The sequence below is a fragment of the Pseudophryne corroboree genome, chromosome 7 (genome assembly GCF_028390025.1).
Source record: "Pseudophryne corroboree isolate aPseCor3 chromosome 7, aPseCor3.hap2, whole genome shotgun sequence".
NCBI lineage: Eukaryota > Metazoa > Chordata > Amphibia > Anura > Myobatrachidae > Pseudophryne > Pseudophryne corroboree.
This window is the reverse complement of record NC_086450.1, coordinates 282521141-282547632: the sequence shown is the minus strand read 5'-3', so window position 1 is coordinate 282547632 and position 26492 is coordinate 282521141. Positions and strand designations below refer to the sequence as shown.

Below are 26492 nucleotides of genomic sequence, written 5' to 3'. Positions count from 1 at the left end.
TCACCTGCTGGGAATACAGCTTGTGAATTGCCTCTAGCACAGGGAGTTGTCGGAAAGGCAGATTTGATGAAACGGCAGGGGGGGAAGACGCCTCGAATTCCAGCCTGTACCCCTGAGATACTACTTGAAGGATCCAGGGATCCACCTGTGAGCGAGCCCACTGATCACTGAAATGTTTGAGGCGGCCCCCCACCGTACCTGGCTACGCCTGTGGAGCCCCCGCGTCATGCGGTGGACTCAGAGGAAGCGGGGGAAGAATTTTGATTCTGGGAACTGGCTGACTGGTGCAGCTTTTTCCCTCTTCCCTCGTCTCTGTGCAGAAAGGAAGCGCCTTTGACCCGCTTGCTTTTCTGAAGCCGAAAGGACTGTACCTGATAATACCGTGCTTTCTTAGGCTGTGAGGAAACCTGAGGTAAAAAATGTTCTTCCCAGCTGTTGCTGTGGATACGAGGTCCCAGAGACCATCCCCAAACAATTCCTCACCCTTATAAGGCTCTATGTGTCTTTTAAAGTCAGCATCACCTGTCCAGTGTCGGGTCTCTAATACCCTCCTGACAGAATGGACATTGCATTCATTCTGGATGCCAGCCGGCAAAATATCCCTCTGTGCATCCCTCATATATAAGACGACGTCTTATGTTCGCAAAATAGTATCCCTGTTTGACAGAGTTACAGACCACGCTGCAGCAGCACTATCTGCAGGTCTCAGTCTAGTGCCTGAGTGTGTAAATACAGACTTCAGGATAGCCTCCTGCTTTTTATCAGCAGGTACCTTCAAAGTGGCCGTATCCTAAAACGGCAGTGCCACCTTTTTTGACAAACGTGTGAGCGCCTTATCCACCCTAGGGGATATCTCCCAGCGTAACTTATCCTCTGGCGGGAAAAGGTACGCCATCAGTAACTTTTTAGAAATTACCAGTTTCTTATCGGGGGAACCCACGCATTTTCACACTTCATTCACTCATTTGATGGGGGAACAAAACACTGCCTGCTTTTTCTCCCCAAACATAAAACCCTTTTTTAGTGGTAAATGTGTAACACATTTTTTATTGCCGGGATCATGTAACGGATGTTCCTAGTGGATTGTGTATATGTCTCAACCTCGTCGACACTGGAGTCAGACTCCGTGTCGACATCTGTGTCTGCCATCTGAGGGAGCGGGCGTTTTTGAGCCCCTGATGGCCTTTGAGACGCCTGGGCAGGCGCGGGCTGAGAAGCCAGCTGTCCCATAGCTGTTACGTCATCCAGCCTTTTATGTAAGGAGTTGACACTGTCGGTTAATACCTTCCACCTATCCATCCACTCTGGTGTCGGCCCACAGGGGGCGACATCCCATTTATCGGCATCTGCTCCGCCTCCACATAAGCCTCCTCATCAAACATGTCGACACAGCCGTACCGACACACCGCACACACAGGGAATGCTCTTACTGAGGACAGGACCCCACACAGCCCTTTGGGGAGACAGAGAGAGAGTATGCCAGCACACACCAGAGCGCTATATAATGTAGGGATAAACACTATCACTGAGTGAATTTTCCCCAATAGCTGCTTGTATAAACAATATTGCGCCTAAATTTAGTGCCCCCCCTCTCTTTTTAACCCTTTGAGCCTGAAAACTACAGGGGAGAGCCTGGGGAGCTGTCTTCCAGCTACACTGTGAAGAGAAAATGGCGCCAGTGTGCCGAGGGAGATAGCTCCGCCCCTTTTTCGCTGACTTTTCTCCCGCTTTTTTATGGATTCTGGCAGGGGTAATTATCACATATATAGCCTCTGGGGCTATATATTGTGATTATTTTGCCAGCCAAGGTGTTTTTATTGCTGCTCAGGGCGCCCTCCCCCCCAGCGCCCTGCACCCTCCGTGACCGGAGTGTGAAGTGTGTATGAGGAGCAATGGCGCACAGCTGCAGTGCTGTGCGCTACCTTGGTGAAGACTGAAGTCTTCTGCCGCCGATTTTCCGGACCATCTTCATGCTTCTGGCTCTGTAAGGGGGACGGCGGCGCGGCTCCGGGAACGAACACCAAGGACGGGTCCTGCGGTCGATCCCTCTGGAGCTAATGGTGTCCAGTAGCCTAAGAAGCCCAAGCTAGCTGCAAGCAGGTAGGTTCGCTTCTTCTCCCCTTAGTCCCTCGTTGCAGTGAGCCTGTTGCCAGCAGGTCTCACTGTAAAATAAAAAACCTAACATATACTTTCTTTCTAGGAGCTCAGGAGAGCCCCTAGTGTGCATCCAGCTCAGCCGGGCACAGAAATCTAACTGAGGTCTGGAGGAGGGGCATAGAGGGAGGAGCCAGTGCACACCAGATAGTACCTAATCTTTCTTTTAGAGTGCCCAGTCTCCTGCGGAGCCCGTCTATTCCCCATGGTCCTTACGGAGTTCCCAGCATCCACTAGGACGTCAGAGAAACAAGAAAACAGTTTAAAGGTAAGTGACCCATGGGGGTTTCTGTCAGACCACTGACAGCCCGATAGGTGATTTGCACTTGTAAACAGCATAATAAGCAAAACTCTGACACTAGTGCAGAATACAGTACAAATGGAGGACGGGGGAAGAGTATTGAATTTACAGTTTGGGGGATGGCACACAATATGGGTCATACAAATATATGTAAGTCTGTGCGCTTAATATACATGTTTACACATACAATTAACGGGATGTAGTTGGCACAGGATACAGGTGTTCAGAATACCGGCACCAGCATCCGACAGCCAGCATCCTGAATGTTAGGAGAAGGGTTAATTAATTTTATTCAAAATATCGGGATTATTTGGGTTGTGAAATTGGCCTTAGTGTCCTATACGATTCCCAACATGCTGGATAGTGTGTAGACAAAGAATAGATGGCACTCAAGGACTTATAAAGTGTATTGGGAGCAAAGTCACAAATTTTCAAAGTCCTTGAGTTTTGTCCCTTTTCTCTGTATATGTATAATGATGCATTTCACCGCGGTCAACCTAGTGGCCACCTGCATTTCCCATCCAGGTGTGGGGGAATTGCAGGTTAGGGGATGCTAGACTAAAGCTTTGCCTGGGGTGCAGAGAGATCTTGCACCGGCCCTGGATGTCAGACTGAACAGACAAACCAAAATATTGATGCATGTTAATCATTAAAATTTTCAGCTAGAAACATTTAAGACTGACACACACAACCTCCGCTTAACGCGTCTCTCCTTATCAATTGTGACAGAGCAAGCTTCCAATCTGCCACTTGGCAGAAGAATTCAGTGACAAAATCACTGTAATCACAGGAAACCATGTGACCACTGGGCACTTGGGCGGACCAGGTGGATCAAATCCAGGACAACTGAGGCCTGAAGACAAAATACAGGGTCAACTTCTGACTTCAAGACAAGAGCAGTAGTCATATTTGATAGTATTACAATGCATGCTGCGGTATTGTATTCTCACATACTGTAATATTAGCCTGATTGCCTATTAAAGCAACAATATCACAATGTGCATTGCCAGCATTTGCCATTCACCCCAAACACTCACATTACTAAAGCTTGGTAGACACTGAGCAATATGTCGGTTCCGATCCACCAGATCAGACGACATATCTAAATCCACTGCTCCCTACATCTCCAACCTCCGCTCCGTTCATACTCCCTCCCGCCCCCTACGGTCGACCAATGACCGTCGCCCCACTGCCCTGGTCACTGCTTCCCATGCTTGAGTTCAAGACTATGCCCGTGCTGCACCCCTTCAGAGGAACACACTCCCCCCCTCCATTAAACTCTCCCTGACCTTGCAAAGCTTCAAACGGACACTAAAAACCCATCTATTCATCAAAGCATACCCTCCCGATGAATAACCTAGTCCTGAAGCCGCTCCTCCATCCCCCTGACTCATGCCTTGAACATCTCAGCTTCGCTTGCATACTGCCATCAGGCTACCTCCCACTCGCTTGCACCTCATGTATCTGTTTGTCGACCCTTCCGACTAGATTGTTAGCTCTTCAGAGCAGGGCCTCTTTCCTCTTGTTATCTAAGCCCTCTTCTCAACACATTTCACTCACAGCTCTGCCCTACTCAGCGACCATCTTTACCCGCTTTTTCTCCTGCTGGTAAAGGCTCATCTCTATCTATGGCCACCAGCCCCTTGTAGTACAATGATTGCTCCCTCACTACTTACATCTAAGCTGTATTATTGTCTTGAGAATTGTGGTGCTCCTTGTTACTTGTACTCTATTTTGTTATTTATTTACTGTAATGCTAAGTTTTGTCTCCCTGTACTGTCCTTTGTACGGCACTGCGAAACACTTGTGGTGCCTTATAAATAAAATGTAGTAGTAGTAATAATAATACAGGGTTGAGTATCCCATATCCATATATTCCGAAATACGGAATATTCCGAAATACGGAATTTTTTGACGGAGAGTGAGACAGTGAAACTTTGTTTTCTGATGGCTCAATGTACACAAACTTTGTTTAATACACAAAGTTATTAAAAATATTGTATTAAATGACCTCCAGGCTGTGTATAAGGTGTATATGAAACATAAATGAATTGTGTGAATGTACACACACTTTGTTTAATGCACAAAGTTATAAAAAATAATGGCTAAAATGACCTTCAGGCTGTGTGTATAAGGTGTATATGAAACATAAATGCATTCTGTGCTTAGATTTAGGTCCCATCACCATGATATCTCATTATGGTATGCAATTATTCCGAAATACGGAAAAATCCCATATCCAAAATACCTCTGGTCCCAAGCATTTTGGATAAGGGAGACTCAACCTGTACTCATTTCAGCACATATCAGGCATGGTGTATGCCAGGTAAGCGCATGTACGTGGTCGCTAGTAACATACACTGCACATCAAACCTGACAATATCACTAGCGGCCTGTAGTGTGCTACAGAAGGACAGCACAAGACCATCCCGTCCTTTATTAAAGTCGCCCCAGTGTGTACAGGCAATCCGGGCTGACAGATTTGTTTCCGATGTTGAAATGAATCCGTCGCTTCAGTGTTAACCCACCTTAATAAGGAATGTCTTTCTATCAAATTGCTGGCTTTCCCAGAAATGGAACTTCTAGATTAGCACTATTATACATAATTAAATACATTCTGTGATCATCTTGATGTACATTTAGCATTCATTACAATACAATCCCTTATACAAATAAAGGTAGTTTTATACAATAATTTTGTGCATTAAACAAGGTCTGTGTGTGCTCTGAACCATCAGAAAGCAATGGTCTCACTATCTCAGTCAGGTCTCAAAGAAATACGGCATTTTGGTGCATTTCGGATTTTCGAATTAAGGACACTCAATTCAGAAAAAAAGAAAGTAGACTTGTACCTGTGGACATAGGAATCAGCTACGCCTATGTAACAATTACATAAGATCACAGGAAACAATGGATTACACAAACTGTTTTACAAGTGGAAGAAACTCATAAAAAGACACAGAGTAGAGAAGAGCTCAGGCACCAGCACAGCTATGCCACATGGATCCCAACTAGTCTCTCCGGACATCTGTCTCCCCCACCTCCACCCCCAACAAAAAAAAGACACAACCCCACACTAGTGACTGTCAGTAAGAGGGAAACTATGGGGGCAGGTCAGGCGATCGCAGGATAACATCCCCGGCACATCTGGCAGCCGCAGTGTACCCTCGCTGTATAGGGCAGCGGTCAGGCCACGGCTGCGGCACACCGCGGTGTATGTGACATGAGGTGCCGGTGCCGCGGGACAGGCACATTGGGGTAACGTGTGATAACAGCGTGGGTCACCTCGATGATCTTCTCCTTCTTCTTCTGATCAGTCTTTTTGGTGGTTGTTGGCGCCTGTGCTTTCTTAGGCGGCATCACGGCGCACGCAGCTCGGCCCGCACTCGACAGCAGCTCCTCGCTTTACGGCTGGAGAGGCGACAACGACGTCATCGCTCCCAGACCACGCGAGAGTAACCGGCAGTGTGGCCGCATCGGCCGCTGGACTCAGTTTCCCGTCATGCAGCGCGTTTGCGAGCGTCGCGGGACGTGTAGTTCCACAGAGGTTTTGACGTGAGGTTCCGCCTACGGACGGCGCACAAACTACAGTGGTACAGACCAAGGTAGCATCTAGTTTCCCTTCTTGGAGAGGACCTGGTATTAACTTACACATGCCACCTACAGTATGGCCGGCGTTACTATCTCACCGGAAGTAACACTCGCTGCTTTTGACCCTTTTCCTCTGTGTTGTTAAAGCCGCGCTGTGATTGGTACTAACCTCTTTTTCCCTATTGCTGCGCGTTAGTCAGTCAGTGTCATTCCGGACATCAAAATGGCGGACAAGATCGGTGAGGAAGTGCGGCGTGTGCTTTTATATTATTACCCATGCCTAGATACATGCATACATGGATGATAGATTGGTCTATAGTGCCCTGTGGCGTGCTAGAGACTTATAACCTGAGGTGTGTCATCTGCCTTTCTTGGTGACGTAGTATCAGCTAATATGGGTAGTTACATAAAGCTGATTAGCTTCAATGTAGAATTAACAGTGTCTTATCTTATACCAGTACATCCATCATGGATAAAGGGCGATTGCAGTGCATGTCTAATTGGGTAGGATTACTGTGGTCTGTACATTGGAGGGATAGAGGGCACCTTCATACCACCTTGCAAGTACCCAAAGGAAGTTCTAGGACTTTCAGTATATATGTTGAATTAGTGTTCATTAAATACCACTTGCTTTATTATCATGAATTTCTGCAGACAAGTCAGCTGCATGCTCTGAATGTTAGAAACGTGTCCGCTTTCCTTTGTCGTGCCATTCATAAGCATGTTGGAATTAATGTGCCTACTACTTTAATACACATTTATTTAGTTTTAAGCTTTCTAAAAGATTGATTTTGGCTTGATCATTTTTTGAAGATTTACTAGTAAAAGTATTATACAGGATTTGTTTTGTGTAATAGTATGCACACCCTTGATTTATCCCTTGTAAGTGCACCCCTGAAGTCTGTAGTCTGCTAAAATAATCATGAAAATGTTATAAGAAGGTCCTTCCAAAAGATTGGGGAGGACATGGTTCTACAGAATTACATTGGTTGTTGAAAAGTCCGTATGAGTGTATAATTAAAAATAAAATAGATATAGTTTGGTAATAACTTGGTTGAGATTACTTTGTGGATTTGCTGCTGTAGACTTTTATGCCTCCGTGCCAATGGGATGGCTGCCTGTGGTAACCACTGAGAATCTAGAAGGATAAGTGATTGTTAGATACACTTTACATATCGGAGTGTGGTACACCACCCTGTTATCTCTGTGGTATCGCACGTTATCAAGTACCCAGTGTGGAAACCTCCAGATTGCCTAGTAATGTTTGTAAATCTCTATCCTGAGCTTATTAATGGAGAAATACATCTGATGCAGACCTGTTGAACTCTTTGCTTCATTTTAGTCATTTCACTGCTAGAGAATAATGGGGTGTCCTTATGTTTGTAAGGATAATGGAAACGCAAAGGGGGGACGATTCAATTGTTATTGTTACCCCCACACCTATGCACCATCTCCAGCAGGTATTCGGTTGTTTCTGCTGACATTTTTGCGCTCTGACTCCTGAGGTGGATCATGACATTTTTCAAGTAATAATACTCGCCATGGGATACACCATGCACATGTTTATTTAGATACTCTCTCATCTGCACTCTTTGATGTGGGAAGGACTTTTTTTTTTTATAAAGTGCATAATTATCATTCCAACCATCCATCTGGTTGGAATGAAAGACTAGTAATATATGGGCACAAACAACAATTGACAACTTGCCCCCAACAATGTTTTCTGGCTTTTGGAAGCAAATGGTCTATTGTATTTTGCTCCCATACATTACTAGATTTTCATTCCAACTAGATGGATGACCAGCTCTATTCCATCATAGCACAAAGTATATAGACAATGGCATGTATGACAAACATCAGTAAATGCATACTGCAGCAAGTTTGTCTGTTTTCAGTTGGCACACTATACACAGACACACAGGGAAGTCTTACACTTGTGATTTATAAAATAATATATATCTCTATCCAATAACACCAACTTTTAATTCCCTCCCCCTTTTGTTTTCCCTTGATGTTAGTTCCTCTGGCAGAGAAGAGACTCATGGACGTTAAGCTTGGACAGCTGCCCACCTGGTTTTCCACGTGTAATTTTACTCCAAATGGGATTCTTGCAGCCATGGGGAGAGGTCAGTATAATGAGATTTGACTAGGGAGCTTTTTATTTGACCTAATCATTACTAAGGATCAGCCCACTTGTCTAAATTCTTAAATATATTCTTCATCCCAAGGAGCATATTTAGTTTGGGTTGCTTTCGGGTGACTGTTCCACTTCTCAGAAAATATAACACGTGTAAACAAATTAACTGCACTGTGGAGTGATACTAATGCTTAGTATTGGCAGGGCACCACAACCTGTGTATTTTGTAAATGTTGTAATATGCCATGCCTGTTTTGGAAGTGCAAATTTTTGTGGCCTGCACTCGCCCCCTCCCACAGCCCAGCCCCAAGGAGGTGTACACCATTTTAGTGTTCCCCCTAGGGGTGGGGCTGGTAGTGCGCACTAGAAAAGGGTCTGCTGCCCCGATGGCATAACTATTGGGGGTGGTCTGGCCCCTAAGCGTCGCTAAGAGGGTTTGTCCCAGCTCTGGCGTCACTGATGGGGGTGTGCGTGCTGGGCTTCTCCCAAGCGCTCCCTTTACAGGTATAGTCAATTGAAGTCGGATCCATTCCGACATTCATTTGTCGGAATGGGTCAGACCTGGGCTGTTCAATGTCATCTGAAGTCGAATTGAGATGCAGGAGCTGAGACGGGGGAGAGCCCCGCTACAGCAGTGGCTATACAGCCGCTGCTGTAGCGCTGCTCTTCTCCGTTTGCCCGCGGAGTTGAATTGAGATGGTTAAAAAGGAGGCCAAAAACTGTCGGTTTTGGCCCCGTTTTCGACAAGCATAGTGTTCACGCTAGGATGTTTTAGCAGGGCGCCGCGCCCTGCCCTTTCTGCGGCGCCCTGCTAAAACAGCCGCCCGCTTCCTGCCCTCCCAGCGTGTAAAGATGCCGTGCGAATGCGTGCGGCATCCATTCACGCTGAGAGAGAGCTTGGTGGAAGGCCAGCACCTCCATAGGTGCTGGGCACGCCCCCAACAGTAACGCCGCCCACGCCCCCTTATTTAACGTCTGCGGGCTGAACCGCTCACTTTTATTACGCGTATTGACCCTGCCCCCTATTTTGCGTGGCCACACCCCCTCGCTTATGCCCCTCTCAGTCCGGCGCCCTGCCCTGCCCGGATTCTAGAGTGAACACTAAAGCACGTGGATCTGCAGCTATTCCGCTGATCCACATGCTTTTCGACAAGTCAAATTCCTCGACTTGTCGAATAATTTGGGGTTATATTGAATAGGTCGGAACCCCTTCCGACCTAAAAAAGTCGAAAACTGCCGTCTTTTCGACAGACGGCAGCTTTCGACTTCAATTGAATATACCCCTTAATGTGAATGTATTCACGCAGCAACATGACAGGCTGTTTCAGCAGGGCACTACTAAAATAGTCTAGCATGAACACTACATTGAAAGCGCAAGAGAGAGCACTTTGGGAATACCACTTAATGTTGCTGGCAACAAACCAACTTTTTTTTTTTTTTTTTTTACCTGGGGGGGTGCAACAAAGCCGCCTTGCAAGGTGGCGGACCTTGCCACACTGCGGGCTCGGGGGCGAGCTACACTTGTTGCAAATTTTTTTCCCGCCCTATATAGTCCCTTTTAGTCGGCATGCCGACTGTTTAGTTTGTGAGGCATCGGGATGTAGGGGGAAGTATCGGCCACATAACTACATCCCCTTTAAAATAGGTACCGTTTATCTCTGTGACACTTGTTTTGCTGAATTGTTAATAATTAAAGAAGATATTCTATACTTCATCAAACCCAGCCATCTCTCATCCTAAACCTCTGTTCCATGCTCACTGTCTACCTCATCTGTGTCGCCAGTCTCTGTCTGACCCTCCCTTTTAGAATGTAAGCTTACGCAAGCAGGGCCTTCTCCTCCTAGACTATCTTCTACTCTATACTCCCTACAACGGCACCTAACCCTCTGTTTCTGCCACCTTTATGCTTATTTCTGTGTTATGACTGCTGATGCAGCAATGTTTTCTTGTTTTACTGACTTGTTTATGTACTTTGTTAGGCGCTGAGGAACCTTTGTTGTGTCATACAAATAAAGGATGATTATGATGATATATATAAACACATGCCAATCCAGGATTTCATTGATGTATATTATTGGAGCAGCTAAGCTTGAAAAGAAAGGGGAAGTTTGGTTTATTGATGAACCTAATGAAGACTTTTCCAATCTGCAATTAGTAACCATTGCTGAATTGGGGGCAGTACTGTGTAGCATAATATAAATTTTGAGTTCATTCTAGCACCCTGCACCTTTCCAAACCCATGAAGTTCCTCTTTCCTGCCTCGGGTGTCGCTCTCTGATTTTGTGCTTCTAGCACAGTCTGGCCTGTATCAAGGCACTGAAATACAGTTCAGACTTTGCTAGAAGCACCACAGGAGAGAGCGACAATCCATGCAGGAAGAGAAACTACACAACTTTTGAAAGGTGCAGGGTGCTAGAATGAACACTATGGGGTATATTCAATTGATATCTGATCCTTTCCGACGGAAAGGATCTGACATCTCAGTATTTAATGAGCGTTCCCGACAATACCAATCCGACTTTTTTTAAAGTCTGATTGACTTTTGTAGGAAACAGGGCTAAAACCTGACGGATTTGGCCGCGCTTCCGACAAAACATGTGGATCCGCGGCTATTCTGCCGATCCACATGTTTTCCAACAAGTCGGAATTGCCAACTTGTCGGAAAAACGGCAGGGGGATTGAATAGGTTGGAACAGTTTCCGACCTAAAGTTAGAAACTGCCGTCTTTCCAACAAGACTGCAGTTCCGACTTAAATTGAATACCCCCCCCCCCCCCCCTATAAATGAAATGCACTACTGTCTGGCATGTGAAGTTTGGTCACAATGTGAATGGAGGAGTTGTATTACAGTTAATGTAACATTGATTATATTAATGTAAGATTACTGATGTGTGTATGTATGTATATATATATCTATCACCTTTAACAATGCGTCCAAAATTTTGCCCTTTAAAATTAAAATGTGCCCGCCTCAGTGGTCGGCACACTGCCCAATAAAATCCTAGAGTGAACACTATTTAAGTACTCGGTATCCTATGCTGCAGCACAGTTATGAGACCTAATATAATTATTATCCTTTTATATGGTGCTACAAGGGTTCTGCAGTACCTAACAACGGGCCTAATTCAGAGTTGATCGCAGCAGCAAATTTGTGAGCAATTGGGCAAAACCATGTGCACTGCAGGGGAGGCAGATATAACATGTGCAGAGAGACTTAGATTTCGGTGGGGTGTTTAAACTGAAATCTAAATTGCAGTGTAAAAATAAAGCAGCCAGTATTTACCGTGCACAGAATCTGACTCTCTCTGCGCATGTTATATCTGCCCCCCCCCCCATGCAGTGCACATGGTTTTGCCCAACTGCTAACAAATTTGCTGCTGTGATCAGCTCTGAATTACCCCCAACGTACATAAGCAAATGAGCAGAACAAGAAAACAGCGAATGTTGGGCAAGTACATGATTTATAGATATTGCTGCTAGTGGTGATGTTGGGGGGAGATACAGTTTGGACCTCCCTTTCACTCCTAACATATCCTCCACATATAAAGACATCCCAGTATCATACTGAGGGCGCAGGGTTTTCTAGAAGCCTCTATACTGAATGTGGAAGTGCCGTGTGGCTCCAACATGTTGAACACCATGTGAATCAGCCTGTGCCAACCACATGAATAGTGTTACATAGGTTGTTAGTGTCACCTTTCCACTTTGTGTTAAAGATTTCTGGGGACTGGAACTACAGAGAGCAAATGGGCTGTTACAAAGCGAGAATCTGTTAAGATTTTTATTCCAGCTGCCATGTGATGCTGCATAGTATAAAGGATAATAATAGTGCTTGTACTAGCTTACGGGTCATTACGGTCAGAAAGTGTGCGATGTGTTACCAATGAGGTAGATGGCAATTTCCAAATGCTTATGTATTCTGATTTGCCACCTGCACATGAAAGAAAATCTTATATTGTTCAGTAAGAACAATCATCTTATAATGTTATACTGTCTTTTGCTTTAGGTCGAGATCGGTATTTTAACAAGTACATCAATGTGAAGAAGGGAGGCATTGGCGGAGTCGCCATGGTGCTTGCTGGCTATGTAGTTTTGAGCTACGTCTGGGGATTTGATCATATAAGTAAGTGGCATAGAATACATTATGTGGAAATCCATGTAAATTGTGTTCATATTACATCTAAATTAGTACATTACGTTATCATTTAGATGAGGAATAGCATTATACCCCTTTCACACTAGAAGCAAAATCCTGGGTTATTGCACGTGAATGTGCATTAACCTGGGACTTTGCTGTGTCTGAAAGCAAACTATTCCCAAGTTCCCGGCCATGCCCTTTACCAGGATCGGGGCTAAGACCCGGGAATTTGCTGTGTCTGAAAGCAAACTATTCCCGAGTTCCCGGCCATGCCCTTTACCAGAGTCGGGGCTAAGACCCGGGAATTTGCTGTGTCTGAAAGCAAACTATTCCCGAGTTCCCGGCCATGCTCTTTACCAGGGTCGGGGCTAAGACCCGGAAATTTGCTGTGTCTGAAAGCAAACTATTCCCGAGTTCCCGGCGATGCCCTTTACCAGGGTCGGGGCTAAGACCCGGGAATTTGCTGTGTCTGAAAGCAAACTATTCCCGAGTTCCCGGCCATGCCCTTTACCAGGGTCGGGGCTAAGACCTGGGAATTTGCTGTGTCTGAAAGCAAACTATTCCCGAGTTCCTGGCCATGCCCTTTACCAGGGTCGGGGCTAAGACCCGGGAATTTGCTGTGTCTGAAAGCAAACTATTCCCGAGTTCCTGGCCATGCCCTTTACCAGGGTCGGGGCTAAGACCCGGGAATTTGCTGTGTCTGAAAGCAAACTATTCCCGAGTTCCTGGCCATGCCCTTTACCAGGGTCGGGGCGAAGACCCGGGAATTTGCTGGCATTTGGTGTGAACGGGGTATTAGACAGCTGCCTAAAACTGCTCAAATGTGATTATTAAAAACCTTTGTATTTTATAATGTTTACTAATTAAAAGCACATTGTTCAGAGCTTCCGGAAATCATGTTGCTGCACTCTAGCAATAACTCTTAACTGAGGCAAGTTTAATTATATTGTAACAATTATATAATGTAGCATAATAGGAATTATTCAATGTAAAATTATTGAATACAAACTACCCAGTGGTAATTATATTCATAAGTAGACTGCTACTCATGACATGTAGTAACTGTAATTTCCTTTCTTTTATAGAACACGACCGCTGGCGAAAGTATCACTGACCAGAGCATTCACAAGTTAAATCAGTCTTTACTGTCTCTACTCTGTACTATTAAAAATGGAAAGAAAGAAAAAATCTCCACGTGTACTTAATTATTTACACATATGGGTGCCGTGCCAGTTCTGACACGTTTAAATGAGTGTGGAACGTGTAGCCACTGTCACACAGGAGCTCTTAGGCTCAAGACGAGGTGATTCAAATGTTCTTGTGTGGAACGTTGCTCTCCCTTTAGCCTGGGGGGGTGGGTGTAGTATATGAAAATGTTTGTTCTGTTACCGGGCGCCCGTTTTCCACACTTGTAGCAGCCAGAAGCATCGGGTTTTGCTGCACAAAGCGGTTAAAACCATCTCCAGTATTGGACGTGACCAGAATAATATGCAGAAGGCTGCATTTTTTTGCACATTTCTGCTCGCTACCTCAGGGAATTGTGAGCAGAAATAATGGGCGCCTGATCAAACCAACAATTGAATTGCTCTGTCAGGTGCAGGGTGTCCAAAAAACAATTCAATCACCCCAGAAAATTCTGCCTGCAGTTTGGATTTGATGTCTTTGTGTTGAGATGGTTAGATCAGGTTCGCTCAGCTGCTGACCACTAATGCACTCTCTTTTCTTTTTCTTTTTTTTTTTTAGCAAGTATATATGTACACAAATATCATAAATGTGCAACTCGGCAATTAATAAGACAAAGTGCTGAGGATGCAAAAACTGATATGTGGCAGGGGATTATAGATATGATGGTCTGGGTGTGGTATAATATCTACAATGTCTCGGTAGAAAGTAAAAAGGTTGACAGGACAATGGTCAACACTGTTTTTGGAGGTTTTTAGGCCATATCTTGTATATTTCATGTTATATCACCACCACCAGTACAAACAAGTACCCTCGCAGGTTCAATTTGCTTGCAATGCTTTAGGCAAGGTGATTTGCTTCGCTTATCGCAGGTTACTGTTTCCAATAGATATCCACATGGATAGTAAAGAAGGAAAATGTTGGTCAAATGTGAAAAAAACAAACCAAAACAGTGTCGACCTAGACATTGTAGGTCTATCATTTGGACACTTGATGGTCTGTATAAATCTGTCTGAATAACCAAAAGACAAATATGTCTGCCTGTATGGCAGCGTTGTAAGTTTGCAAAAAAGCAAAGCAAAACAAAGCCTTTGATATTTTTTTTTACTGTTTTTCTAAAGGAATAAATGTAAATGCCTGCATAACTCAAAGGGGTTAATTCAGACCTGATCGGTGCACAGCAGCGATCAGGTCTGAAGTGCGCCAGCGCATGGCAGACAGCCGACGGCTGTCTTAGTACTGCGATCGCCTCTGCCTGATTGACAGGCAGAGGCGGTCGCTGGGCGGGAGGGGGTGGGCCAGCTGTGTTTTGGGGGCGCGGTCTGGGCAACGCAGTCGTGCCCGGACCGTTAAGGGGGCGGGCCGCGGCGGTTGCGTGACGTCTCACGCAGCCGCTGCGACGTGTAGCTCCCTGCCAGCGTGCAGGAGCTGCGCTGGCTGGGAGCTTACTCCTACAGTACAAAAGCATCGCCGCTTTGCGATGCTTTTACACTTGTGCGGGGGAGTCGGTCCTGACATGCGGGGCGGACTAGCCCTGTGCTGGGTGCCCCCTCGCATGTCAGGGAAGCTGATCGTTGTTGGAGATAAACTTCTCTGCCAATGTCCTTCAGTTGTCTGTCTAATACCTGTTACCAATGCATTGGGAGACTCACACAGTAAACATCACACAAAGTATGTTCAACAAGAGACTGAATTGGTTCATTTGTCCAGGGTTATTATAGGCAAAAAGATGATTACACAAACACTTTGTATCACAAACAGAACAAAATAATCATTGCTGTAAGACAAAGAACCATACAATCTCTTAGTAGATGCTCTGTGCTTACCCCTCCCCTCCTGTCCTTGGCAATGAGATTGTTTCACAATATGTTTCCAGAAAGTCCATTTGACCTTTCTTCTCACAGAAACTTCTTTCTAACTTTTGAAATGTCAGCATTACTTATAACTTCTTAGCAAAAGAATTTCTCCTTACACACAGAAAATGGCTACTGTTATACAAAATGGCTGCTTAGCATAATGCTGTCTCTCTCAGTCCCTCCTTTTTATAATATTCTGACATTACAGTTGATCTACAAGGCATCACAAAATCTCTACCTAACGAGTCTAGGCAAACAGTCTAGCTATGATGGTGCTAAAGGCTTCTATCCCTGTGAGATGGTGCTTTTCACTTTATCCGACAGAGGGTAATGACCGTTTGCTCATATCCATCAAGGTAGACTGCTCACGGCTCTTTCTTGCCAAGCTCTTCTGTAGCTTCTTAAACTTGGAGGTTTCACATCTTGAGTTTTACAGACTTTTTGCAAGCTGAAAGGAAACAAAATAGTATCTTAAAACAGAGATATATAATAATTGCTAAGCCAACAATTTTAAGCAAAAACATTAAAATTCCAACAATCCAACCTTTAATCCCACTGAACCAGTTAGCTGGGTTTAGCCGAGATAACCACCCTTCCCCATCCAAATCATATTCAGGGTCATTGTGCTTTTCCCTGAATGTATCCTTAAGTTCTTGCACTTTATTTAGGTCATGCATGTCCAAACTGCGGCCCTCCAGCTGTTGTGAAACTACATATCCCAGGATGCCATGACACAGTTTTGCTGTCAGAGAATGCTAAAGCTGTGTCAGGGCATGCTGGGATGTATAGTTTCACAACAGCTGGAGGGCCGCAGTTTGGACATGCCTGATTTAGGTGGTCTTCTATGGCCTCCTCAATTGATGTGGTTTGGTTCAGATAATTGCAGCATGCTCCTTCTACCATGCACATTCCTCCTTCCTTGGCTGTTATATAATCTAAAACCACTCTGTGAGCCTGCACCTCTCGCTTTACCGTTTTTATGTCTTTAAACTAGTTTAAATGTGTCATCATATATGGTAATAATGTTATCAAGCAGCTTTGCTAATGCTTCTATGTTATGGGAGTTCTGAACTGTTCCTCCCGCAAGGGCTAATCCCATTTTCTTGTACCATGGAATGTAAATAAGATTATGGGCATGAGTTTTGCTCTTTTTTTTTATTTTTTTTTTATTTATTTTTTTAGTTCCCTTTTCTTTAAGGGACTGAGATGGGCTGAGGTATTCTCCATCTTGGAATTATCTATTGATGTAACGGCTGGTTTTACCTTCCGTAGGATACAGGTACCCTGTCCTACATAAGGTATCCATTTATAAGCCCTCTTCCCACACAGAAAATACACATCTTGTTGTAAAATATAGGGTGCATTAATTACTACACCATATGCAATCATTAGATTGTACAGTGGATCAAATCTGGGCTCAAGTGACTTTCTTCACGTGTCTTTTCAGAGATACCCAATCTCCTGGTTAAATCTTGTGGGGATTCAGATCTGCTCCTGAATCTGGGAGAGAGGCAAAAGCTTGAGAATGCAAAGATGTTAGTTTCTCAGTAAGACGCTTGACATATGCAGTCAAATCACCATATATATGCTGTAACTCTTGTGGATAATAACATTCTATCTTAGGTATGCTACCAAACAAGATTTCGTAAGATGAATAACCTGTAGTTTTTGAAAAATTTTGATGATTAGAATTCTGGACTATCGTCCTGGTCCTCATGATCTTCTTGCTGATCCATCAATAGAGAAGATAATCTGTTTCTCCCTCCTTGAATCTTGAAATTCAACACCTTTGTTTATTAATGCTGGTAAAAGAGTTACCGGTTTGCGTGAGGACTCCCAGTTATAGTAAATGAATTGTAAATCATAGTTTTTTAGCTCTATAAACACGGGATATAAATATATACTTTCTTTTTCATCCACTAGGGGTCACTGGAGTACTCTTGGGATATGGACGGCTTTAGCAAGAACAGGGCACTGAATATTTAAATTTAGAACACTCCACCCCTCCATATCCCAGAGTACCTCAGTGTTTTTTCTGTGCTCACAGCACTAACAATGCTTATGTGGAGCTCCCACACTTAGTTGAATATTTTATTAATTTTTCATTTTTACTTTTAAATTTTTCCTTTTTCCTTTTGCACTTAGCACATCCCTTCCCAGTTTCTGTAAAAACGTGGGTCCGGGATAGTGCCGCTGCACGGAGGCAGCGCATGGCGTGTCGGTCCTCACAAAGAGCACCCTCACAGCCACACGCAGCTCACACCTGCTGGAAAGGCTGGACGGAGCTTACAGAAGAAGCTCCGTCATAGCCCTCACTACATGCGGCACGACGAGCAAGGTATGCTGGGGGGTCAGGGCGGTCAGCTCACGCTGCCGCCCTGCTGTGTGGGGAAAGTGCTCCTTTACCGCCGGCCCGCCGCTACTTACATACAGGCGCCCGCTCCCGCCGCTGATTACAGGCGCCCGCTCCCGCCGCTGATTACCCGGCCACCGCTGTACGAGGCCGCCCGAGCCAGCCGCTCTACACTGCCGCTGTCTACGGGGACACCGCTCGGAGCGGCCGCACGTCACTCAGACGCCGGCCGCTCTTCCGGACCGCAGCTCCCCGGCGCTATACACAGCGCTCGCCGGCTCCCTGCTTCCGCTAGGCTCCCGGCACCCGCTCCCGTCCGCTGCAGGTACATAAGGGGAGCAGTAGGGGGGAGAAGTTACCTCACAAGCAGCGCAGCTGCAGGGGGGGTGAGGGGGAGTAAATGCCCATAGCAGCAGCACCATATAGCAAGGCTGCATGGGTTAATAAGTCATAGGCTGTTCAGCTTTTTAAACAGGGAGTTAGTTACAGGCTATCAGTGTAATAACCTAAACTATGTTTCTCTGACGTCCTAGTGGATGCTGGGAACTCCGTAAGGACCATGGGGAATAGCGGCTCCGCAGGAGACTGGGCACATCTAAAGAAAGCTTTAGGACTAGCTGGTGTGCACTGGCTCCTCCCCCTATGACCCTCCTCCAAGCCTCAGTTAGATTTCTGTGCCCGACGAGAAGGGTGCACACTAGGGGCTCTCCTGAGCTCTTTGTGAAAGTTTTAGTTTAGGTTTATTATTTTCAGTGAGACCTGCTGGCAACAGGCTCACTGCATCGTGGGACTAAGGGGAGAAGAAACGGACTCACCTGAGTGCAGAGTGGATCGGGTTTCTTAGGCTACTGGACATTAGCTCCAGAGGGACGATCACAGGTTCAGCCTGGATGGGTCACCGGAGCCGCGCCGCCGTCCCCCTTACAGAGCCAGAAGAGCGAAGAGGTCCGGTGAAATCGGCGGCAGAAGACGATCCTGTCTTCAGATAAGGTAGCGCACAGCACCGCAGCTGTGCGCCATTGCTCTCAGCACACTTCACACTCCGGTCACTGAGGGTGCAGGGCGCTGGGGGGGCAGCGCCCTGAGACGCAATAAATCGATAAAACCTTATATGGCTAAAATAAATGCATCACCTATAACTCCTGGGCTATATGGATGCATTTAACCCCTGCCAAAACATATAAAAAAACGGATAATAAGGACGCCGAGAAAGGGGCGGAGCCTATCTCCTCAGCACACTGGCGCCATTTTCCCTCACAGCTCAGTTGGAGGGAAGCTCCCTGGCTCTCCCCTGCAGTCACTACACTACAGAAAGGGGTTAAAAAAGAGAGGGGGGCACAAATTAGGCGCAGTATAAACAATACAGCAGCTATAAAGGGAAAAACACTTATATAAGGTTATCCCTGTATATATATAGCGCTCTGGTGTGTGCTGGCAAACTCTCCCTCTGTCTCCCCAAAGGGCTAGTGGGTCCTGTCCTCTATCAGAGCATTCCCTGTGTGTGTGCTGTGTGTCGGTACTTTTGTGTCGACATGTATGAGGAGAAAAATGATGTGGAGACGGAGTAGAGTGTCTGTAATAGTGTTGTCACCCCCTAGGGGGTCGACACCTGAGTGGATGTACTGTTGAAATTGCGTGACAGTGTCAGCTTTGTATAAAAGACAGTGGTTGACATGAGACAGCCGGCTACTCAGCTTGTGCCTGTCCAGACGTCTCATACAGGGGCTCTAAAGCGCCCGTTACCTCAGATACAGACGCCGACACGGATACTGGCTCCTGTGTCGACGGTGAAGAGACAACCGTGATTTCCAATAGGGCCACACATTGCATGATTGAGGCAATGGTAAATGTTTACACTTTTCTGATAATATGAATACCACCAAAAAAGGGGTATTATGTTTGGTGAGGAAAAACTTCCTATAGTTTTCCTGACTCTGAAAAATAAAATGAGGTGTGTGATGATGCGTGGGTTTTCCTCCGATAACAATTGATAATTCTAAAAAGTTATTGGCAGTATACCTTTTCCCGCCAGAGGTTAGGGTGCGTTGGGAAACACCCCCTACAGGGGATAAGGCGCTCACACGATTGTAAGAACAAGGGCTCTACCCTCTCTTGAGATGGCCGACCTTAAGGATCCTGCTGATAAAAAGCAGGAGGGTATCCTAAAATGTATTTACACACATACTGGTGTTATACTGCGACCAGCAATCGCCTCAGCCTGGATGTGCAGTGCTGGGTGGCGTGGTCGGATTCCCTGACTGGAAATATTGATATCCTAGATACAGTATATTATTGCCTATAGAGCAATTAAAAGATGCTTTTCTATATATGCATGATGCACAGCGGAATATTTGCCGACTGGCATCAAGTATAAGTGTTTTGTATTCTAGTAAAGTGGTCAGGGATTCCAAACGGCATTTGGAAGTATTGCCTTAAAAAAGGGGATGTACCCTAGGTCGCCTCTCAAAATAAGACGCCGTATTATCAGGCGCAGTCCTGGTTGGCAAGCGGACAAAAGGGTTCCTCTTTTCTGCTCGTGACAGAGGGAGAGGAAAATGGCTGCAGAGATCAGCCAGTTCCCAGGAACAGAAACCCTTTTCCACCGCTGCCAAGCCCTCAGTATGACGCTAGGGCTTTACAAGTTCAGGCACGGTGGGGGCCCGTTCTCAGTGAATTTCAGTGCGCAGTGGGCTCACTCGCAAGTAGACCCCTGGATCCTTCAGGTAATATTTCAGGGGTACAAATTGGAATTCGAGACGTATTCCCCTCGCCGTTTCCAAAAGTCTGTTTTACCGATGTCTCCCGCTGACAGGGAGGCAGTTTTGGAAGCCATTCACAAGCTGTATTCCCAGCAGGTGATAATAAAGGTACCCATCCTGCAACAGGGAACGGGGTATTATTCCACACTATTGTGGTACCGAAGCCAGACGGCTCGGTGAGACCGATTTTAAAATCTAAAATCTTTGAACACTTACATACAGAGGTTCAAATTCAAAATTGAGTCACTCAGAGCAGTGATTGCAAACCTGGAAGAAGGGGACTACATGATGTCTCGGGACATCAAGGATGCTTACCTTCATGTCAAAATTTACCCTTCTCACCAAAGGTATCTCAGGTTATGGTACAGAACTGTCACTATCAGTTCAGACGCTGCCGTAGGGATGGTCCACGGCACCCCGGGTCTTTACTGAAGTAATGACCGAAATGATGATATTCCTTCGAAGGAAGGGAATTTTAGTTATCCTTTACTTGGACGATTCCCTGATAAGGGTAAGATCCAGAGAACAGTTGGAGGTCGGTGTAGCACTATCTCAGGTAGTGTTGCGGCAGCACGAGTGGATTCTCAATATTCCAAAATCGCAGCTGGTTCCGACGACTTGTCTTCTGTTCCTAGGGATGATCCTGGACACAGTCCAGAAAGAAGGTGTTTCTCCCGGAGGAGAAAGCCAGGGAGTTATCCGAGCTAGTCAGGAACCTCCTAAAACCGAACCAAGTCTCAGTGCATCAATGCACAAGGGTTCTGGGTAAAAATGGTGGCTTCCTACGAAGCAATCCCATTCGGCAGATTCCACACAAGAACTTTCCAGTGGAACCTACTGGACAAATGGTCCGGGTCGCATCTTCAGATGCATCAGCGGATAACCCTGTCACCAAGGACAAGGGTGTCCCTCCTGTGGTGGTTGCAGAGTGCTCATCTTCTAGAGGGCCGCAGATTCGGCATTCAGGACTGGGTCCTGGTGACCACGGATGCCAGCCTGCGAGGCTGGGGAGCAGTCACACAGGGAAGGAATATCCAGGGCTTATGGTCAAGCCTGGAGACAAAAATATCCTGGAACTAAGGGCCATTTACAATGCCCTAAGTCAAGAAAAGCCTCTGCTTCAGGGTCAACCGGTATTGATCCAGTCGGACAACATCACGGCTGTCGCCCACGTAAACAGACAGGGCGGCACAAGAAGCAGGAGGGCAATGGCAGAAGCTGCAAGGATTCTCTGCTGGGCGGAAAATCATGTGATAGCACTGTCAGCAGTGTTCATTCAGGGAGTGGACAACTGGGAAGCAGACTTCCTCAGCATGACCTCCACCCGGGGGAGTGGGGACTTCACCCAGAAGTCTTCCAACTGATTGTAAACCGTTGGGAAAAACCAAAGGTGGACATGATGGCGTCCCGTCTTAACAAGAAAATGGACAGATATTGCGCAAGGTCAAGGGACCCTCAGGCAATAGCGGTGGACGCTCTGGTGACACCGTGGGTGTACCAGTCAGTGTATGTGTTCCCTCCTCTGCCTCTCATACCAAAAGTACTGAGAATCATAAGAAGGAGAGGAGTAAGAACGATACTCGTGGTTCCGGATTGGCCAAGAAGGACTTGGTACCCGGAATTTCAAGAGATGCTCACGGAAGACCCGTGGCCTCTACCTCTAAGAAAGGACCTGCTCCAGCAGGGGCCTTGTCTGTTCCAAGACTTACCGCTGCTGCGTTTGACGGCATGGCGGTTGAACGCCGGATCCTGAAGGAAAAAGGCATTCCAGATGAAGTCATCCCTACCCTGGTCAAAGCCAGGAAGGATGTAACCGCAAAACATTATCACCGCATTTGGCAAAAATATGTTGCGTGGTGTGAGGCCAAGAAGGCCCCTACAGAGGAGTTTCAACTAGGTCGTTTCCTCCATTTCCTGCAGACAGGACTGTCTATGGGCCTAAAATTAGGGTCCATTAAGGTTCAAATTTCGGCCCTGTCGATTTTCTTCCAGAAAGAACTGGCTTCAGTACCTGAAGTTCAGACATTTGTAAAAGGGGTACTGCATATACAACCTCCTTTTGTGCCTCCAGTGGCACCTTGGGATCTCAATGTTGTTTTGAGGTTCCTTAAGTCACATTGGTTTGAACCACTCACCACTATGGACTTAAAATATCTCACATGGAAGGTGACGATGCGGTTAGCCCTGGTTCAACCAGGCGTGTGTCAGAATTGGCGGCTTTTATCATATAAAAGCCCTTACTTAATGTTTCATTCTGACAGGGCAGAATTGAGGACTCGTCCTCAATTTTCTCCCTAAGGTGGTTTCTGCTTTTCACATGAACCAACCTATTGTGGTGCCTGCGGCTACTAGGGACTTGGAGGACTCCAAGTTACTTGACGTGGTCAGGGCCCTGAAAATATATGTTTCCAGGACGGCTGGAGTCAGAAAGTCTGACTCGCTGTTTATCCTGTATGCACCCAACAAGCTGGGTGCTCCTGCTTCTAAAGCAGACTATTGCTCGTTGGATTTGTAGTACAATTCAGCTTGCACATTCTGTGGCAGGCCTGCCACAGCCAAAATCTGTAAAAGCCCATTCCACAAGGAAAGTGGGCTCATCTTGGGCGGCTGCCCGAGGGGTCTCGGCTTTACAACTTTGCCGAGCAGCTACTTGGTCAGGGGCAAACACGTTTGCTAAATTCTACAAATTTGATACCCTGGCTGAGGAGGACCTGGAGTTCTCTCATTCGGTGCTGCAGAGTCATCCGCACTCTCCCGCCCGTTTGGGAGCTTTGGTATAATCCCCATGGTCCTTACGGAGTTCCCAGCATCCACTAGGACGTCAGAGAAAATAAGATTTTACTTACCGATAAATCTATTTCTCGTAGTCCGTAGTGGATGCTGGGCGCCCATCCCAAGTGCGGATTGTCTGCAATACTTGTACATAGTTATTGTTAACTAAATCGGGTTATTGTTGTTGTGAGCCATCTTTTCAGAGGCTCCTTCGTTGTTATCATACTGTTAACTGGGTTCAGATCACAAGTTGTACGGTGTGATTGGTGTGGCTGGTATGAGTCTTACCCGGGATTCAATATCCTTCCTTATTATGTACGCTCGTCCGGGCACAGTATCCTAACTGAGGCTTGGAGGAGGGTCATAGGGGGAGGAGCCAGTGCACACCAGCTAGTCCTAAAGCTTTCTTTAGATGTGCCCAGTCTCCTGCGGAGCCGCTATTCCCCATGGTCCTTACGGAGTTCCCAGCATCCATTACGGACTACGAGAAATAGATTTATCGGTAAGTAAAATCTTATTTTCTACCTGTAAGCATGGCAGCCATTTTTAACCATGCTTCCTGTTCTTTCTGTTTCTGATTCCAGAACATCCTTGTCATACATCTCTACTCCACCGGATGGCGCAGGGGTGTTAGTGGGAATTTGGGATCAGATTTCATATAGTAGTGGCCACGTGTACTGCACTGCGGCGCTATATATATATATATATATATATATATATAATTTCTCTGACGTCCTAAGTGGATGCTGGGACTCTGTAAGGACCATGGGGAATAGCGGCTCCGCAGGAGACTGGGCACAACTAAAAGAAAGCTTTAGACTACTGGTGTGCACTGGCTCCTCCCACTATGACCCTCCTCCAGACTTCAGTTAGAATCTTGTGCCCGGCTGAGCTGGATGCACACTAGGGGCTCTCCTGAGCTCCTAGAAAGAAAGTATATTTTAGGTTTTTTATTTTACAGTGAGATCTGCTGGCAACAGACTCACTGCAACGAGGGACTAAGGGGAGAAGAAGCGAACCTACCTAACTGGTGGTAGCTTGGGCTTCTTGGGCTACTGGACACCATTAGCTCCAGAGGGATCGACCACAGGACCCGACCTCGCTGTTCGGTCCCGGAGCCGCGCCGCCGGCCCCCTTACAGAGCCAGAAGCAAGAAGTGTTCCTGAAAATCTGCGGCAGAAGACTTCTGTCTTCAACAAGGTAGCGCACAGCACTGCAGCTGTGCGCTATTGCTCCTCATGCACACCTCACACTCCGGTCACTGATGGGTGCAGGGCGCTGGGGGGGGGGGTGCCCTGAGGGCAATATAAGACACCTTGGCTGGCAAATCTACACCATATATAGTCAGGAAGGCTATATAGGTGTAAAAATACCCCTGCCAGAATTCCAGAAAAAGCGGGAGAAGTCTGCCGGAAAAGGGGCGGGGCCATCTCCCTCAGCACACTGGTGCCATTTTTCCCTCACAGCTCCGCTGGAAGGACGCTCCCTGGCTCTCCCCTGCAGTTGTCAAGCTACATAAGGGTAAAAAAGAGAGGGGGGACATTAAATTTAGGCGCAGTATATAAAATAAGCAGCTATAAGGGAAAACACTCATTTATAGTGGGATCCCTGTTATATAGCGCTCTGGTGTGTGCTGGCATACTCTCTCTCTGTCTCCCCAAAGGGCTTTGTGGGGTCCTGTCCTCTGTCAGAGCATTCCCTGTGTGTATGTGGTGTGTCGGTACGGCTGTGTCGACATGTTTGATGAGGAGGCTTATGTGGAGGCGGAGCAGATGCCGATAAATGTGATGTCACCCCCTGCGGGGTCGACATCTGAGTGGATGGTGCTGTGGAAGGAATTACGCAACAGTGTCGACTCCTTGCATAAAAGGTTTGACGACATACCAAATGTGGGACAGCCGGCTTCTCAGCCTGTGCCTGCCCAGGCGTCTCAAAAGCCATCAGGGGCTCTAAAACGCCCGCTACCTCAGATGGCAGACACAGATGTCGACACGGATACTGACTCCAGTGTCGACGACGATGAGACTAATGTAACTTCCAGTAGGGCCACACGTTACATGATTGAGGCTATGAAAAATGTGTTGAACATTTCTGATGTTACCCCAGGTACCACAAAAAAGGGTATTATGTTTGGAGAGAAAAAACTACCAGTAGCTTTTCCTCCATCTGAGGAGTTAAATGAAGTGTGTGAAGAAGCGTGGGCTTCCCCTGATAAGAAACTGGTAATTTCTAAGAGGCTACTAATGGCGTACCCTTTCCCGCCAGAGGATAGGGCACGTTGGGAAACATCCCCTAGGGTGGATAAAGCGCTCACACGCTTGTCAAAGAAGGTGGCACTACCGTCTCCGGATACGGTCGCCCTGAAGGAATCTGCTGATAGAAAGCAGGAGGCTATCCTGAAGTCTATATATACACACACAGGTGTTATACTGAGACCAGCTATTGCTTCAGCATGGATGTGCAGTGCTGCAGCTGCGTGGTCCGATTCCCTGTCGGAAAATATTGATACCCTAGACAGGGACACTATATTGCTAACCGTAGAGCATATTAAAGACGCACTTTTATATATGAGGGATACACAGAGGGATATTTGCCGGCTGGCATCTAAAATTAGTGCAATGTCCATTTCTGCCAGGAGAGGGTTATGGACTCGGCAGTGGACAGGAGATGCAGATTCTAAAAGGCACATGGAAGTTCTGCCTTATAAGGGTGAGGAGTTGTTCGGGGATGGTCTCTCGGACCTCGTTTCCACAGCAACAGCTGGGAAGTCTACATTTTTACCCCATGTTCCCTCACAGCCAAAGAAAGCACCGTATTATCAGGTACAGTCCTTTCGGCCCAATAGGGGCAAGCGGGTTAAGGGCGCGTCCTTTCTGCCCAGAGGCAGAGGTAGAGGGAAAAAGCTGCAGCATACAGCCAGTTCCCAGGAGCAAAAGTCCTCCCCCGCTTCCTCTAAGTCCACAGCATGACGCTGGGGCTCCACAGGCGGAGCCAGGTACGGTGGGGGCCCGTCTCAAATATTTCAGCAATCAGTGGGCTCGCTCACGGGTGGATCCCTGGATATTTCAAGTAGTATCTCAGGGGTACGAGCTGGAATTCGAGACGTCTCCCCCCCGCCGTTTCCTCAAATCTGCCTTACCAACCACTCCCTCAGGCAGGGAGGCAGTGTTACAGGCAATTCACAAGCTGTATTCACAACAGGTGATAGTAAAGGTGCCCCTACTTCAACAAGGACGGGGTTACTATTCCA

The 26492-nt window shown here is 46.5% G+C and overlaps 2 protein-coding genes across 4 annotated transcripts in view; one reads left to right on the top strand and one right to left on the bottom strand.

The window, feature by feature from the left end:
- ZC3H15 (zinc finger CCCH-type containing 15) overlaps positions 1-5918 on the bottom strand; it is a 169805-nt gene extending 163887 nt beyond the window's left edge. The window contains exon 1 of the mRNA XM_063934165.1: positions 5741-5918. Within this exon, the coding sequence (XP_063790235.1) occupies positions 5741-5815 (75 nt within the window). The 5' untranslated portion in view covers positions 5816-5918. The remainder of the gene's footprint in view (positions 1-5740) is intronic.
- Positions 5919-5986: 68 nt separating this feature from the next.
- Positions 5987-13508, top strand: ATP5MF (ATP synthase membrane subunit f). Of its 3 annotated transcripts, none has more exons than XM_063934168.1 (4): positions 5987-6060; positions 8065-8172; positions 12189-12305; positions 13406-13508. In XM_063934168.1, exons 2-4 carry the CDS (start codon positions 8088-8090, stop codon positions 13432-13434), a joined length of 231 nt encoding a protein of 76 aa, XP_063790238.1. In that variant the 5' UTR covers positions 5987-6060; positions 8065-8087; the 3' UTR covers positions 13435-13508. The 3 variants fall into 3 exon arrangements, with proteins under 3 accessions (XP_063790238.1, XP_063790236.1, XP_063790237.1); XM_063934166.1 differs by lacking the exon at positions 5987-6060 and adding an exon at positions 6177-6285; XM_063934167.1 differs by lacking the exon at positions 5987-6060 and adding an exon at positions 6310-6399.
- Positions 13509-26492: the final 12984 nt, after the last annotated feature.